This window comes from Oncorhynchus kisutch, linkage group LG19, assembly GCF_002021735.2.
Source record: "Oncorhynchus kisutch isolate 150728-3 linkage group LG19, Okis_V2, whole genome shotgun sequence".
Taxonomy (NCBI): Eukaryota; Metazoa; Chordata; class Actinopteri; order Salmoniformes; family Salmonidae; genus Oncorhynchus; species Oncorhynchus kisutch.
In genome coordinates this window covers 62863235-62881249 of record NC_034192.2, presented here as the reverse complement: position 1 = coordinate 62881249, position 18015 = coordinate 62863235, and the positions used below count along the sequence as shown (strand labels likewise).

General features: G+C 45.9%; 1 protein-coding gene across 2 annotated transcripts in view; it reads left to right on the top strand.

The window, feature by feature from the left end:
- LOC109882000 (ATP-binding cassette sub-family B member 7, mitochondrial-like) overlaps positions 1–18015 on the top strand; it is a 47685-nt gene that overhangs the window by 9005 nt on the left and 20665 nt on the right. For both annotated transcript variants that reach the window (XM_031798273.1, XM_031798274.1), the window contains 5 exons: positions 9101–9233; positions 14004–14272; positions 15820–15908; positions 16092–16179; positions 17741–17915. In XM_031798273.1, the coding sequence (XP_031654133.1) occupies positions 9101–9233; positions 14004–14272; positions 15820–15908; positions 16092–16179; positions 17741–17915 (754 nt within the window). The remainder of the gene's footprint in view (positions 1–9100; positions 9234–14003; positions 14273–15819; positions 15909–16091; positions 16180–17740; positions 17916–18015) is intronic.

The following is an 18015-nucleotide window of genomic DNA, read 5'->3' as shown; positions in this document are numbered from 1 at the left end:
AGTAGTGAATGACTACCCCCTTCCTCTGTCCCCTCAGTCTAGTAGTGAATGACTACCCCCTTCCTCTGTCCCTCAGTCTAGTAGTGAATGACTAACCCTTCCTCTGTCCCCTCAGTCTAGTAGTGAATGACGAACCCCTTCCTCTGTCCCTCAGTCTAGTAGTGAATGACTACCCCCTTCCTCTGTCCCCTCAGTCTAGTAGTGAATGACTACCCCCTTCCTCTGTCCCTCAGTCTAGTAGTGAATGACTACCCCCTTCCTCTGTCCCCTCAGTCTAGTAGTGAATGACTACCCCCTTCCTCTGTCCCCTCAGTCTAGTAGTGAATGACGAACCCCTTCCTCTGTCCCTCAGTCTAGTAGTGAATGACGAACCCCTTCCTCTGTCCCTCAGTCTAGTAGTGAATGACGAACCCTTCCTCTGTCCCCTCAGTCTAGTAGTGAATGACTACCCCCTTCCTCTGTCCCCTCAGTCTAGTAGTGAATGACTACCCCCTTCCTCTGTCCCCTCAGTCTAGTAGTGAATGACTACCCCCTTCCTCTGTCCCCTCAGTCTAGTAGTGAATGACTACCCCCTTCCTCTGTCCCCTCAGTCTAGTAGTGAATGACTACCCCCTTCCTCTGTCCCCTCAGTCTAGTAGTGAATGACTACCCCCTTCCTCTGTCCCCTCAGTCTAGTAGTGAATGACGAACCCCTTCCTCTGTCCCTCAGTCTAGTAGTGAATGACGAACCCCTTCCTCTGTCCCCTCAGTCTAGTAGTGAATGACGAACCCTTCCTCTGTCCCCTCAGTCTAGTAGTGAATGACTACCCCCTTCCTCTGTCCCCTCAGTCTAGTAGTGAATGACTACCCCCTTCCTCTGTCCCCTCAGTCTAGTAGTGAATGACTACCCCCTTCCTCTGTCCCCTCAGTCTAGTAGTGAATGACTACCCCCTTCCTCTGTGCCCTCAGTCTAGTAGTGAATGACTACCCCCTTCCTCTGTCCCCTCAGTCTAGTAGTGAATGACGAACCCCTTCCTCTGTCCCCCATATATACAACATATGGAAGGTCCCTCAGTCTAGTAGTGAATCTCAACCACAGATTCAACTACAAAGACCAGGGTGCTTTTCGAAAGCCTCATAAAGAAGGGCAGTGATTGGTCAATGGGTAACAATAACAAATCAGACATTTATTTCTCTCTTTAAGCATCATGGTGAAGTTAATAATGACGCCGTGGGGGATGTATTAAACAGGGTTTTCCACATGGAGTACCCTGCCAAATAGAAAAAGTAGCCAGCCAGGTTCCCCCTGGGGTAACGAGTTCTATTTTGGTGTCCTCTGTATTTGGAACCAGCAACTATCAGAAAGTTCACACTTTTTACCGTGTTAATTTAAAACAGCTGATGAAACTACGATAGAAAACAAATGAAATACTTAGTTTTGACTGCACTGTGCTCAAATATACAAATAGCTGTTTACGCGTGTTTTCAGTGGTTTTCAATGGTAGACTGCGACAGAGCAGGTAAATGTTGACCTGGAAAGGAAAAAGTGTTAATGTCGGACCCTGCGCGAGACGGGAAAATAAATGACTCTGCCAGAAAACAATAGGCTAAGTGGGATTTCGACTCATCGTTAACACATTATAGGCTATGGGACATGCAAATTCAACCACCGCTCACAACAGACAGCAGACTGTCAAACTGGCAGTGTTTCTGTGTCACCTTAGTGACTGACAGGCTCCTGTCCTATCAATGCTTATCATTCATTCTAGCTCACCCTTATCGGTGTTTCCCACAACCGGATGCTTCCAGTTGTCTGGGGAGATACAGCTCTCAACACAGCTTCCTTTTTCCACTGACACCCGTTGGATCTCTGCTCAGGTGTTTCTTTTACGCCTGCTATGTTACGTTAATTCAAGTAGGAGAGGGCTTGGCAGATAGATTTTTTTCTTTTCTGACTAGCGGCGCTAGTACCCAGCTGAAATAAGTATAGCCGACAGGGAAAACCCTGTAAACCACCCAGACACATCAGATGCACTCAAACCTTCTGAACTGAGCTGCAGGAGAGGAAGTAAACTGCTTAAGGAGGTCACCATGAAGGCCGTTGGTGATTTTTAAAATGTCTAAAGGAGTTTAAAATGACTGTAATGGGAGAAAACTGAGGATGGATGGATCAACAATATTGTAGTGATTCCACAATAATGACCTAAATGAATAAAACATATTCCCAAACATACATCTGTATAAAACAAGGCACTAAAGTAACACTGCTACAAAACACAGCAAATTAATACACTGTTTAGCCTAAATGCAGAGCCTTATGTTTGGGGCAAATCCAACACATTACGAACTGCCTCTTTATTTTCAACCATGGTGGTGGCTGCATCATAGTATATGGGTATGCTTGACATTGACAAAGACGGGGGGGGAGTTTTTCAGGATGAAATGGGATGGAGCTTAAGCACAGGCAAACTCCTAGAAAACCTGCTTCAGTCTGCTTTACACCAGACACTGGGAGAGGAATTCACGTTTCAGCAGGACAATAACTTACAACGAAAAGCTAAATCTAGACTGAAGTGCTTACCAAGAAAACTGTGACTGTTCCTGAGTGGCCAAATCACAGTTTTCACTTAAATCTGATTGAAAATCTATATTGTATATCGTTGACCAAAAAAATAACAATTCCATTTGAATCCCACTTTGAAATACTATAAAATGTGAAGGAATCTCAGGGCCTTTCTATAGCAGGTTTTTCCTAACCCTTCACATATTGGTGAATGTTCATTGTTGGAAAGAAGACTGTAAATACACCAAGAAATCCGCTCCGAGTGATTTTTTTAATTTTTTTAAATCTCTTCCCAAGTATTCCCACTCATAGTAGAGAGACACAGAGAGATGGTGCCAGAGGGGATAGCTGCCGTTTTACTGGCTCCAACTTTGCTATAAAAAATAAAAAAATTCAATAAAATGTGTAACTAATTTTGTACATAATGCGACTGCTACCGTCTAATATGACCGAAAACAAGACATCAGAGCAGTGATTACTGGCAATACACAAACAATACTTAAAAAAATATAAGCTATGTAATTGTCATTTCTGGCAGAGGAAACCAGATTGTCAGCCAAAATTGCCCCATACTTGGTGGAATTCATTATGCCATCAATCTTCACCAGTGCCTCTGGACCTCTGGAATTAAGACAGCCCCAAAACATCACTGACCCACCACCATAATTCACCGTGGGTATGAGGTGCCCCTGGACCTCTGGGAGTACAGCCCCAAAACATCACTGACCCACCACCATAATTCACCGTGGGTATGAGGTGCCTTTGGACCTCTGGAATTAAAACAATCACTGACCCCCCTCCATATTTCACCGTGGGTATGAGGTGCCTCTGGACCTCTGGAATTAAAACAGCCCCAAAACATCACTGACCCACCACCATAATTCACCGTGGGTATGAGGTGCCCCTGGACCTCTGGGAGTACATTCCCAAAACATCACTGACCCACCACCATATTTCACCGTGGGTATGAGGTGCCTCTCCTTGTATGAATCTAAGTTTTGACGCCAAACATGCTGATGCTGTTTCTGACCAAAACGTTCAATTTTGGTCCCATCGGACCAGAGCTTCCAGTCATAATTTAAATGACGTTTGACTCCAAGCGTCTGTCATGAGGTCAGAAAGGTATTTTTCTTCTGGCAACCCTTCCAAAGAGCCTGTGGTTGAGAAGGTGGCGTCCGAAGGTGCTTTTTGAAAACTGGTGACCCCAAGTCCTGCAATTCTTTGCATTTGCGTCCTCTACCCGTGAGGTTTTCAACTGTTCCATATCTTTATAATTTGTTATAATTGCCCTGACAGTGCTCGGTGGTATATTCAATCGTTTGTGGATCTTCTTGTAGCATTACCAGATTTATGAAGGTCTACGACCATCTGTATCTTTCGAACTGCCAGTTCTTCGGTTTTCTTCATGGTGTTGGCTGTCAAAGGGATATTCCATGCCTGTTAACTCATTTTGATACCCGAGTGAAACAGGAAGTGATGTAATGGCCCAATATAGTTCCTTAAGACTTAGATTAAATTAAATAAGTGGAATTTTATTCCTGATTTAATTCTGGTAGATGTTATTGACGATCATCTGGTCAAACCTTTATTTGGAGCACATAGATTTTTTTATTAAATCAATAAATTATTTAATGGTATTTTGACTTTCTCTATAATTATATATTTTTAAGTATTTGTGCATTGCCAGTCAGGGGTGCCAGTAATTTTTGGAGCCCACTGTACATGTTTCAAACAGACCACCATAGTCCCTGTGCCCAAGATAGCGAAGGTAACCTGGCTAAATGATTACCGTCCCTCAGGGGTGCGTGCTCAGTCCCCTCCTGTACTACCTGGTCACCTATGACTGCATGGCTAGACATGACTCCGACACCAAGTTTGCTGATGATACAAAAATCTAATCACCAACAACGATGAGACAGCCTATAGGGAGGAGGTCCGAGACCTGGCAGTGTGGTGCCGGGATAACAACCTCTACCACAACGTGAACAAAGGAGATGGACTACAGGACAAGTAGGAGCGAGCACGCCACCATTCTCATCGACGCGGCTTTAGTGCTTCAAGTTCCTTGGTGTCCACATCACCGACAAACTATCATAGTCCAAAACACACCAAGACAGTCGTGAAGAGGGCACGACAAAGGTTCCTCATGGTTCCTCAAAACGTTCTGCAGCTGCACCATCGAGAGCATCCTGACTGGTTGCATCACTGCCTGGTATGGCAACTAATCGGCCTCCGACCGCAAGGCACGACAGAGGGTAGTGCGTACCGCCCAGTACATCTCCGGGGCCAAGCTTCCTGCCATCCAAGAACCTCTATACCAGGCGCTGTCAGAGGAGGGCCCAAAAAATTGTTAGACTCCAGCCACCCTAGTCATAGACTGTTCTCTCTACTACCACACGGCAAGCGGTACCGGAGCGTCATGTCTAACGTAAGACTCCTCAACTGAAAATCAAAGGACTACCCAGACTTATTTGTGTTGTTTATTATCTATGCATAGTCACTTTAACTCTACCTACATGTACATATTACCTCGACTAACCTGTGCCCCCCGCACATTGACTCTGTACCGGTACCCCCCGGTAAATAGTCTCGCTACTGTTATTTTACTCGTTTTAATTATTTGTAACTTTTTATTTTTTACTCATCAATTATGATTATTTTACTTAATACTTATTTTTTTCTTAACTGCATTTACTACACCTGTTGTATTCAGCATGCTGCTCTGACAGTTGGTGCTTAAAGCTAGTGAGGGAGATAAGACAAAGCAAAGCAGTTCAACACATACAACGACACAGAGTTACACATGGAGTAAAACAAACATACAGTCAATAATACAGTAGAAACAAGTCTATATACGATGTGAGCAAATGAGGTGAGATAAGGGAGGTAAAGGCAAAAAAGGCCATGGTGGCAAAGTAAATACAATATAGCAAGTAAAACACTGGAATGGAATTTTGCAATGGAAGAATGTGCAAAGTAGAAATAAAAATGGGGTGCAAAGGAGCAAAATAAATAAATAAATAAAAATTAAATACAGTTGGGAAAGAGGTAGTTGTTTGGGCTAAATTATAGGTGGGCTATGTACAGGTGCAGTAACCTGTGAGCTGCTCTGACAGTTGGTGCTTAAAGCTAGTGAGGGAGATAAGCATTTCCAGTTTCAGAGATTTTTGTAGTTCGTTCCAGTCATTGGCAGCAGAGAACTGGAAGGAGAGGCGGCCAAAGAAAGAATTGGTTTTGGGGGTGACTAGAGAGATATACCTGCTGGAGCGTGTGCTACAGGTGGGAGATGCTATGGTGACCAGCGAGCTGAGATAAGGGGGGACTTTACCTAGCAGGGTCTTGTAGATGACATGGAGCCAGTGGGTTTGGCGACGAGTATGAAGCGAGGGCCAGCCAACGAGAGCGTACAGGTCGCAATGGTGGGTAGTGTATGGGGCTTTGGTGATAAAACGGATTGCACTGTGATAGACTGCATCCAATTTGTTGAGTAGGGTATTGGAGGCATTTGTAAATGACATCGCCAAAGTCGAGGATTGGTAGGATGGTCAGTTTTACAAGGGTATGTTTGGCAGCATGAGTGAAGGATGCTTTGTTGCGAAATAGGAAGCCAATTCTAGATTTAACTTTGGATTGGAGATGTTTGATATGGGTCTGGAAGGAGAGTTTACAGTCTAACCAGACACCTAAGTATTTGTAGTTGTCCACGTATTCTAAGTCAGAGCCGTCCAGAGTAGTGATGTTGGACAGGCGGGTAGGTGCAGGTAGCGATCGGTTGAAGAGCATGCATTTAGTTTTACTTGTATTTAAGAGCAATTGCAGGCCACGGAAGGAGAGTTGTATGGCATTGAAGCTTGCCTGGAGGGTTGTTAACACAGTGTCCAAAGAAGGGCCGGAAGTATACAGAATGGTGTCGTCTGCGTAGAGGTGGATCAGGGACTCACCAGCAGCAAGAGCGACCTCATTGATGTATACAGAGAAGAGAGTCGGTCCAAGAATTGAACCCTGTGGCACCCCCATAGAGACTGCCAGAGGTCCGGACAGCAGACCCTCCGATTTGACACACTGAACTCTATCAGAGAAGTAGTTGGTGAACCAGGCGAGGCAATCATTTGAGAAACCAAGGCTGTCGAGTCTGCCGATGAGGATATGGTGATTGACAGAGTCGAAAGCCTTGGCCAGATCAATGAATACGGCTGCACAGTAATGTTTCTTATCGATGGGGGTTAAGATATCGTTTAGGACCTTGAGCGTGGCTGAGGTGCACCCATGACCAGCTCTGAAACCAGATTGCATAGCAGAGAAGGTATGGTGAGATTCGAAATGGTCGGTAATCTGTTTGTTGACTTGGCTTTCGAAGGCCTTAGAAAGGCACGGTAGGATAGATATAGCTCTGTAGCAGTTTGGGTCAAGAGTGTCCCCCCCTTTGAAGAGGGGGATGACCGCAGCTGCTTTCCAATCTTTGGGAATCTCAGACGACACGAAAGAGAGGTTGAACAGGCTAGTAATAGGGGTGGCAACAATTTCGGCAGATAATTTTAGAAAGAAAGGGTCCAGATTGTCTAGCCCGGCTGATTTGTAGGGGTCCAGATTTTGCAGCTCTTTCAGAACATCAGCTGAATGGATTTGGGAGAAGGAGAAATGGGGAAGGCTTGGGCGAGTTGCTGTTGGGGGTGCAGTGCTGTTGTCCGGGGTAGGAGTAGCCAGGTGGAAAGCATGGCCAGCCGTAGAAAAATGCTTATTGAAATTCTCAATTATGGTGGCTTTATCAGTGGTGACAGTGTTTCCTATCTTCAGTGCAGTGGGCAGCTGGGAGGAGGTGTTCTTATTCTCCATGGACTTTACAGTGTCCCAGAACCTTTTTGAGTTAGTGTTGCAGGAAGCAAATTTCTGCTTGAAAAAGCTAGCCTTGGCTTTTCTAACTGCCTGTGTATAATGGTTTCTAGCTTCCCTGAACAGCTGCATATCACGGGGGCTGTTCGATGCTAATGCAGAACGCCATAGGATGTTTTTGTGTTGGTTAAGGGCAGTCAGGTCTGGGGAGAACCAAGGGCTATATCTGTTCCTGGTTCTAAATTTCTTGAATGGGGCATGTTTATTTAAGATGGTTAGAGTGATGGTACAGAACGGCATAGGCAAGATGCAGTAGATGGTATAGAGTACAGTATATACAGTAGATGGTATAGAGTACATTATATACATATGAGATGAGTAATGTAGGGTATTAAACATTAAGTGGCATTGTGATACATTTTTTTACATCAATTCCCATTATTAAAGTGGCTGGAGTTGAGTCGGTATGTTGGCAGCAGCCACTCAATGTTAGTGGTGGCTGTTTAACAGTCTGATGGCCTTGAGATAGAAGCTGTTTTTCAGTCTCTCGGTCCCAGCTTTGATGCACCTGTACTGACCTCACCTTCTGGATGATAGCGGGGTGAACAGGCAGTGGCTTGGGTGGTTGTTGGCCTTGATGATCTTTTTGGCCTTCCTGTGACATCGGGTGGTGTAGGTGTCCTGGAGGGCAGGTAGTTTGCCCCCGGTGATGCGCTGTGCAGACCTCACTACCCTCTGGAGAGCCTTACAGTTGTGGGCGGAGCAGTTGCCGTACCAGGCGGTGATACAGCCCGACAGGATGCTCTCGATTTTGCATCTGTAAAGGTTTGTGTGCTTTTGGTGACAAGCTAAATTTCTTCATCCTCCTACTGCGCCTTCTTCACGACGCTGTCTGTGTGGGTGGACCAATTCACTTTGTCTGTGATGTGTACGCCGAGGAACTTAGACTGTATGTAATGAAACCTACAATTATCTGGGGTAAGAAATAAGTAAAAAAACGAAATACTGCTTAGTTTCCTTGGAACGCGAAGCGAGGCGGCCATCTCTGTCGGCGCCGACATGGGTCATTGAACAAGCATGGGAAACTGTTTAAACCCTTTACGATGAAGATCTGTGAAGTTATTTGGGGTTTTACGAATTCTTTGAAAGACGGTCCTGAAAAATAGACTTTTTATTTTTTTTTGCTGAGTTTATATTTACAAAAAAATATATGGGGTATTGGAAATGCTACAATCTATCTGCAATATTAAAGCTAATCTATGCTCTTTTTAAATTATTAGTATTTTTTTAAACAATTGTAGAAACATTTCAAGGATAATGAATGGAAACAGGATGCACCTTTAGCTAATTTGAGTCTCGAAGCAAAAGGTCTTGAATAATTATGTAAATAATTTTGCATAAATGTTTAAACCTGTTTTCACTTTGTCATTATGTGGTATTGTGTAGATTGAGTCAAAAAAATATATAACTAAAGTCTAGTCTGATTACCTTCTGAATGCCACGTAGATATAGAGGTCTATAGATCCTATCTGTAGTCCTGATTTCTGGAACTGTTCGCTTACCTGTGTAGTTTTGACTTTTCCTTGTTTCACTGTCTGGAATTTCAGGGTTCTCCCCATCAGGATAGTAATACAAGCCCACACACAGCCAGCCTTACTGCACCGAGCTTCTACCATCAGAAGAGTGGACATTCCTGTTTTCACCACTCCTGTTTCTCACTCTCTCTAGATGACCAATGTGATGGTACCCTTCATGTTTAAGTATGCTGTGGATGAGCTGAATGGACTGTCAGGACACATGTTGAACCTGAGCGACGCCCCCAACACCGTGGCTACCATGGCAACCGCTGTTCTTATTGGTTGTAAGTCCCAACTACTTTTCTTCACAAACCAGAAAGGCACACAAAAAAAGTATTTGAATATCTTGGAACAGAATATTGTTATCACAGTCCAGGAGTCAGATTCTAGATTATCTGGGATAGGGAACCATTAAACTATAAGTATATCAAACCTAGTGTTGGCTCTGCCTCTGGTGGCTCTGCCTCTGGCTCCTCTGCCTCTGGCTCCTCTGCCTCTGGCTCCTCTGCCTCTGGTGGCTCTGCCTCTGGTGGCTCTGCCTCTGGTGGCTCTGCCTCTGGTGGCTCTGCCTCTGGTGGCTCTGCCTCTGGTGGCTCTGCCTCTGGTGGCTCTGCCTCTGGTGGCTCTGCCTCTGGTGGCTCTGCCTCTGGTGGCTCTGCCTCTGGTGGCTCTGCCTCTGGTGGCTCTGCCTCTGGTGGCTCTGCCTCTGGCTCCTCTGGCTCTGCCTCTGGTGTCTCTGCCTCTGGCTCCTCTGTCTCTGCCTCTGGCTCCTCTGTCTCCTCTGGCTCTGCCTCTGGCTCTGCCTCTGGCTCCTCTGCCTCTGTCTCCTCTGGCTCTGCCTCTGGCTCCTCTGCCTCTGTCTCCTCTGGCTCTGCCTCCAGCTCTTCCTCTGCCTCCTCTGTCACCTCTGGCTCTGCCTCTGTCTCCTCTGCCTCTGTCTCCTCTGGCTCCTCTGTCTCCTCTAGCTCTTCCTCTGGCTCCTCTGCCTCTGTCTCCTCTGGCTCCTCTGTCTCCTCCAGCTCTTCCTCTGCCTCCTCTGGCTCTGCCTCCTCTGGCTCTGCCTCCTCTGCCTCCTCTGGCTCTGCCTCTGCCTCCTCTGCCTCTGTCTCCTCTGCCTCTGTCTCCTGCCTCTGTCTCCTCTGCCTCTGTCTCCTCTGCCTCTGTCTCCTCTGCCTCTGTCTCCTCTGCCTCTGTCTCCTCTGCCTCTGTCTCCTCTGCCTCTGTCTCCTCTGCCTCTGTCTCCTCTGCCTCTGGCTCTGTCTCCTCTGGCTCTGTCTCCTCTGGCTCTGTCTCCTCTGGCTCTGTCTCCTCTGGCTCTGTCTCCTCTGGCTCTGTCTCCTCTGGCTCTGTCTCCTCTGGCTCTGTCTCCTCTGGCTCTGTCTCCTCTGGCTCTGTCTCCTCTGGCTCTGTCTCCTCTGGCTCTGTCTCCTCTGGCTCTGTCTCCTCTGGCTCTGTCTCCTCTGGCTCTGTCTCCTCTGGCTCTGTCTCCTCTGGCTCTGTCTCCTCTGGCTCTGTCTCCTCTGGCTCCAGCTCTTCCTCTGGCTCACTCTCTGCTCCGTCACACTGTGGCTTGTGAATAGATGTTGATTTCAACCTCTGTTTGAATAGAGGTCAGGGTTTGGGTGTCCAATCCTTCCTGTCAGCCCATGACTGCCTCCATCCTCTAACTCTGGCTCTGACTGCTGATGAAAACAGCTCTAATGAACTCAGATTAAGGCAGACCCCGCACCCCTCTGATTCAGAGGGGTTGGGTTAAATGCGGAAGACACATTTAAGTTGAATGCGTTGTTGTACAACTGACTAGATACCCTTTCCTTAACTCTGGTGCTGACTGCTGATCAAATTGTGTTGGTCACATACATGTGTTTAGCAGATGTTATTGCGGGTGTTGTGAAATGCTTGTGTTTCTAGCTCGGACAGTGCCGTAATATCTAACTTTCACAACATATACACACCTGTGTAAAGTTTCCGTACCAGGCGGTGATGCAGCCCGAAGGTTGCTCTCAATTGTGCATCTGTAAAAGTTTGTCAGGGTTTTTGGTGCCAAGCCAAATTTCTTCAGCCTCATGAGGTCAGTGATGTGTTACACCGAGGAACTTAACTTTCTAACTTCAATTAACAGCATTGGTATTAGAGGTCGACCGATTATCATTTTTTTTAATACCGATACCGATTATTGGAGGACCAAAAAAAAGCTGATTAATCGGCAGTTTTATGTGTGTGTGTGTGTGTGTGTGTGTGTGTGTAATAATGACAATTACAACAATACTGAATAAACAATTAACTGTTTTATTTTGACTTAATATAATACATCAAATCTATTTAGTCTTAAATTAATGAAACATGTTCAATTTGATTTAAATAATGCAAAAACAAAGTGTTGGAGAAGAAAGTAAAAGTGCAATATGTGCCATGTAAGAAAGCTAACGTTTCAGTTCCTTGCTCAGAACATGAGAACATATGAAAGCTGGTGGTTCCTTTTAACATGAGTCTTCAATATTCCCAGTTAAGAAGTTTTAGGTTGTAGTTAATATAGGAATTATAGGACTATTTCTCTCTATACCATTTGTATTTCATATCTTTGACTATCGGATGTTCTTATAGGCACTATAGTAATGTAATCTCTGGAGTTGATCGGCTTGAAGTCATAAACAGCGCTGTTTCAAGCATTGCGAAGAGCTGCTGTCATACGCAGTAAAGTGGTGTTTGAATGAATGCTTATGAGCCTGCTGCTGCCTACCACCGCTCAGTCAGACTGCTCTATCAAATATCAAACCATGGACTTAATTATAATATAATAAACACACAGAAATACGAGCCTTAGGTCACTAATATGGTCAAATCTGGAAACTATCATTTCGAATACAAAACATTTATTCTTTCAGTGAAATACGGAACTGTTCCGTATTTTATCTAACGGGTGGCATCCCTAAGTCTAAATATTGCTGTTACATTGCACAACCTTCAGTGTTACGTCATATTTATGTTAAATTCTGGCAAATTAATTGCGGTGTATGTTAGGGAGACACACAATTCGCAACGAGCCAGGCGGCCCAAACTGCATTAGACTCTGCTTGCACTGAACGCAAGAGAAGTGACACAATTTCCCTAGTTAATATTGCCTGCCTAACATGCATTTATTTTGACTAAATATGCAGGTTTAAAAATATATATATATACTTCTGTGTATTGATTTTAAGTAAGGCAATGTTTATGGTTAAGTACATTTGTGTAATGAATGCGCTTTTGTTAAATCATCACCCGTTTGGCAAAGTTGAAGTAGGCTGTGATTGGATGATAAATTAACAGGCACCGCATCGATTATATGCAACGCAGGACAAGCTAGTTAACTACACATGGTTGATGATATTACTAGGTTAATATACTAGTGATTGTGTTTTGATAGATTCTTTTCATTTTTATAAGGTAAGTTTAATGCAACTTTCCTTGCAGCCACAAGGTCATTTTTTGACGCTGCTCTCGAGTAGCAGGTGGTCAGCCTGCCACGTACTTTCCTCGTGGATCACAATGTCATCGGCGTTTACCGATTTACATTACCGATTTACATTACCGATTTACATTACCGATTTACATTACCGATTTACATTACCGATTTGCATTACCGATTTGCATTACCGGTTTACATTACCGATTTACATTACCGATTTGTTATGAAAACTTGAAATCGGCCCAAATTCATCGGTCGACCTCTAATAGGTATTCCTCTTGTCCAGATGGCGTACGGCAGTGGGCAGTGTGATTGCATTGTCTGTGGATCTATTGGGGCGGTATGCAAATTGAAGTGGATCTAGGGTGACCGGGATGGTAGAGATGGCCTTGATGAAGTACGCTCTAATGAACTGAGCCAACCCAAACCATCACTCTGACTGCTGCTGTCAGCTCTAATGAACTGAGCCAACCCAAACCATCACTCTGACTGCTGCTGTCAGCTCTAATGAACTGAGCCAACCCAAACCATCACTCTGACTGCTGCTGTCAGCTCTAATGAACTGAGCCAACCCAAACCATCACTCTGACTGCTGCTGTCAGCTCTAATGAACTGAGCCAACCCAAACCATCACTCTGACTGCTGCTGTCAGCTCTAATGAACTGAGCCAACCCAAACCATCACTCTGACTGCTGCTGTCAGCTCTAATGAACTGAGCCAACCCAAACCATCACTCTGACTGCTGCTGTCAGCTCTAATGAACTGAGCCAACTCAAACCATCACTCTGACTGCTAACTCTGAAGTCCGCTCTAATGAACCATGTTAGTTGGCTGGCAGCCAGCTAGTCTCGCGCACACACACACACACACACACACACACACACACAAACAGCTAGCCTGACACTAGCCTCTGCTGTCTCCTGCCTTGAGATGAAAGCCTCCTGTTGTTCACCGATGTTGCTGCTGGTTTCATTGACCTGTAGAATAAAACTGCAGATCGCTGGATGTCGGATTCCACAACAGTCGAGCTAACATTCTGACATTGTATTTAGGAGCAGTAGTTGTGATGTTTTGTGGAATACAGCAGTGTCCATCCCTGTGTGTGTGTAGTGTTGGAATAAAATGTTTGCTACACAGCCTGGCCTGGTCTGGGACGGTCTCTGTTTGCTACACAGCCTGGCCTGGTCTGGGACGGTCTCTGTTTGCTACACAGCCTGGCCTGGTCTGGGACGGTCTCTGTTACTACACAGCCTGGCCTGGTCTGGGACGGTCTCTGTTACTACACAGCCTGGCCTGGTCTGGGACGGTCTCTGTTACTACACAGCCTGGCCTGGTCTGGGACTGTCTCTGTTACTACACAGCCTGGCCTGGTCTGGGACGGTCTCTGTTACTACACAGCCTGGCCTGGTCTGGGACGGTCTCTGTTACTACACAGCCTGGCCTGGTCTGGGACGGTCTCTGTTACTACACAGCCTGGCCTGGTCTGGGAAGTGACTTGCCAAGTACAACCAAATCAATTGATCTCTATATCCCCTCGTCTGTCTCTGATTGGTATAAAGGCTGGCGTGCTGTTCTCTCTAATGAAATCTTCTTTCTCTTCTCCCAGATGGTGTGTCCCGTGCCGGTTCGGCCCTCTTCAACGAGCTGCGGAACGCAGTGTTCGGGAAGGTGGCCCAGAGTTCCATCCGGCGTATCGCCAAGAACGTGTTCCTGCACCTCCACAGCCTGGACCTGGGCTTCCACCTGTCCCGCCAGACGGGGGCGCTGTCAAAGGCCATTGATAGGGGCACCAGGGGCATCTCCTTCGTCCTCTCTGCCATTGTCTTCAACCTGGGACCCACTGCGCTGGAGATGGGGCTGGTCTCTGCTATCCTGGTGGGTAGAGTCCTAACCCTGGAATAGGTGAAGTAGAGGGTGAGGCAGGTGGAGTAGAGGGTGAGGCAGGTGGAGTAGAGGGTGAGGCAGGTGGAGTAGAGGGTGAGGCAGGTGGAGTAGAGGGTGAGGCAGGTGGAGTAGAGGGTGAGGCAGGTGGAGTAGAGGGTGAGGCAGGTGGAGTAGAGGGTGAGGCAGGTGGAGTAGAGGGTGAGGCAGGTGGAGTAGAGGGTGAGGCAGGTGGAGTAGAGGGTGAGGCAGGTGGAGTAGAGGGTGAGGCAGGTGGAGTAGAGGGTGAGGCAGGTGGAGTAGAGGGTGAGGCAGGTGGAGTAGAGGGTGAGGCAGGTGGAGTAGAGGGTGAGGCAGGTGGAGTAGAGGGTGAGGCAGGTGGAGTAGAGGGTGAGGCAGGTGGAGTAGAGGGTGAGGCAGGTGGAGTAGAGGGTGAGGCAGGTGGAGTAGAGGGCGAGGCAGGTGGAGTAGAGGGCGAGGCAGGTGGAGTAGAGGGCGAGGGGTCCTCTCTGCTATTCAACCTGGGACCCACTGCACTGGAGATGGGGCTGTCCTGGTGGGTAGAGTCCCCCTTCCTCAGTATGGATATATGATCATGTATGGTGAATGTCAGTTTGACAGTAGAGTAGGAGGATATGTCACTGTACCAACCCTAACCCATGGCTTGGGGGGAACAAGTGGTCTCGGAGCCTGTTGGTCTGGACGGTAGCAGAGAGAACAGTCTATAACTAGGGTGGCTAGCACTTTGCGGTTAATGGTGGTGTAATTTCCATAGCAAGTGGTGATGCAGCCTGTCAAGATGCTCTCGATGGTGCAGCTGTACTCCTTTTTAAATTCACTCAAACTACGCTAGTTCCGACATACTGATCCTAGCCCAAGTTTATAGGATTTCACCCCGATCATGAACATTTGTCTGGGTCTGCAAAAACGTTGAGACAATCATGTTGTGTATGCCCGGCATTAGTGTGTTGACTCGAGCCATGGAGACTGTTCTCCACGTTAGCATTCGGGCGTGTAGACTCCAGAGCCATGAAGACTGTTCTCCACGTTAGCATTAGAGCGTGTAGACTCCAGAGCCATGGAGACTGTTCTCCACGTTAGCATTAGAGCGTGTAGACTCCACAGCCATGGAGACTGTTCTCCATCTTAGCATATGGAAAGGAAGCTGGACCAGTACCGTTGAACCAGGCCGGACCGGCTCCGTTTCCCTTACAGCTAAGGGCAGCATTAGCAGTAGGAACCAGTCTTACAGTAATAGTTTCCTCTCCAGCAGTCCATTTGATGTTGAAATGGGCAGAAATGATACCTTGACAATGTTTTTATCCACCTCCAGTTTGATGGCTTTCTCCCTCATTTCTCAGCATTATGTTTCCCTCCTTTCTACAATATTAAAATGTCTCCCTCCTTACTACAATATTAAAATGTCTCTCTCTCTTCAGCATTATGTTTCCCTCCTTTCTACAATATTAAAATGTCTCTCTCTCCTCAGCATTGTTTCCCTCCTTTCTACAATATTAAAATGTCTCTCTCTCTCTCCTCAGTATTATAAATGCGGGGTGGAATTTGCTGCGGTGACTCTGGGTACTCTGGGAGCGTATACCGCCTTCACCATCGCTGTCACACAGTGGAGGTACAGTCCACTAGGTTGTTGTTGTTGACAGATGACCTTCACCTTAGCTACCTGTAGTTTACATTGTACTAGGCATATATGTGGTTGGCTTGGCTATAGCTAGCAGTATAGAAAAGCTGAAGCTACCTTTTTCCTGTGAATTCTTCCCAACTGTGTAATGTTGGCGTCCATCTTGTTCTCCAGGACTCGGTTCAGGATAGAGATGAACAATGCAGACAACGAGGCAGGAAATGCTGCCATTGACTCTTTACTGAACTATGAGACCGTTAAGGTGAGACAGTTTCTCTTTCTCTACCTCTCCTTCTGTCTTTCTCTCTCTTTCTCTACCTCTCCTTCTGTCTTTCTCTACCTCTCCTTCTGTCTTTCTCTCTCCTTCTCTGTCTTTCTCTCTCCTTCTCTGTCTTTCTCTCTCCTTCTGTCTTTCTCTCTCCTTCTGTCTTTCTCTCTCCTTCTGTCTTTCTCTCTCCTTCTGTCTTTCTCTCTCCTTCTGTCTCCTCTCTCCTTCTGTCTTTCTCTCTCCTTCTGTCTTTCTCTCTCCTTCTGTCTTTCTCTCTCCTCCTCCTCCTTAATAGTCTGCTGCTCAATGACATGGATATATATTCATCATCCATTGTTTTCCATTTAAATGTCTGTTCTATAAACCCCCCCTGTCTTGTTTTCCATTTAAATGTCTGTTCTATAAACCCCACCTCCAACATCTAGTGGAAAGCCTTCCCAGAAGAGTGGAGGCTGTTATAGCAGCAATGTTCCATCATCTAGTGGAAAGCCTTCCCAGAAGAGTGGAGGTTGTTATAGCAGCAATGTTCCAACATCTAGTGGAAAGCCTTCCCAGAAGAGTGGAGGCTGTTATAACGTCTGGTGGAAAGCCTTCCCAGAAGAGTGGAGGCTGTTATAACATCTGGTGGAAAGCCTTCCCAGAAGAGTGGAGGCTGTTATAACATCTGGTGGAAAGCCTTCCCAGAAGAGTGGAGGCTGTTATAACATCTAGTGGAAAGCCTTCCCAGAAGAGTGGAGGCTGTTATAGCAGCAAAGGGGGGGACCAATTCCATATTAATGCCTCTGATCTTGGAATGAGATGTTGGACGAGCAGGTGTCCATGTGCAGTGTGCTTTTGACAAGGGTGTTTTCTTTATAATGTGACTAAATATTAGTTGATCAACATTTTTAAGTTAAACATTCTGATCCGTTGCAATGTTTAAATTATAATGTATTTAAGCCTACTGGTTGTTTTGAACTTGGTCTATCGTCCCACAACTGTCCCAGAGTCTGTTTGGAACAGACTATATTTCTTTCTCCACAAGCTGACCAATTACAATAGGTGGCCTAAACTTTTCTACTATAATATACAGGTACTTGATACCATCTACTGTATCTTGCCTATGCTGCTTTGTACCATCACTCATTCATATATCCTTATGTACATATTCTTCATCCCCTTACACTGTGTATAAGACAGTAGTTTTGGAATTGTTAGTTAGATTACTTGTTGGTTATTACTGCATTGTCGGAACTAGAAGCACAAGCATTTCGCTACACTCGCATTAACATCTGCTAACCGTGTGTATGTGACAAATAAAATTTGATTTGATATTGACATAGGCTAGTGATTTAGCTGTTCGTTACTCATCTTGTTGGCTGAGGGAAAGTAAATGTGGACAATTATTCTGACATGTTCAAAGTGCACTTCAGAATTCCCGCCTCTCTCTGTTCCAGTATTCTTCTACACGATACTGTCTGACCTCACCTGATCTTACCTTTGTTCCAGTATTCTACTACACGATACTGTCTGACCTCACCTGATCTTACCTTACCTCCCTCTCTCTCTGTTCCAGTATTTCAACAATGAGAAGTATGAAGCAGAGAAGTATGATGGTTATCTGAAGAGCTACGAGTCCTCCTCCCTGAAGACCACCTATACCCTGGCCATGCTTAACTTTGGACAGAGTGCCATCTTTAGTGTGGGCCTCACTGGTATCATGGTGCTAGCTAGCAAGGGCATCATGGCAGGTCAGTCTACCCCTACACCCTAACTAACCCCTACACCCTATCTAACCCCTACACCCTAACTAACCCGAACGTAATGCAGATAGCCCGGTTAGACAATGTG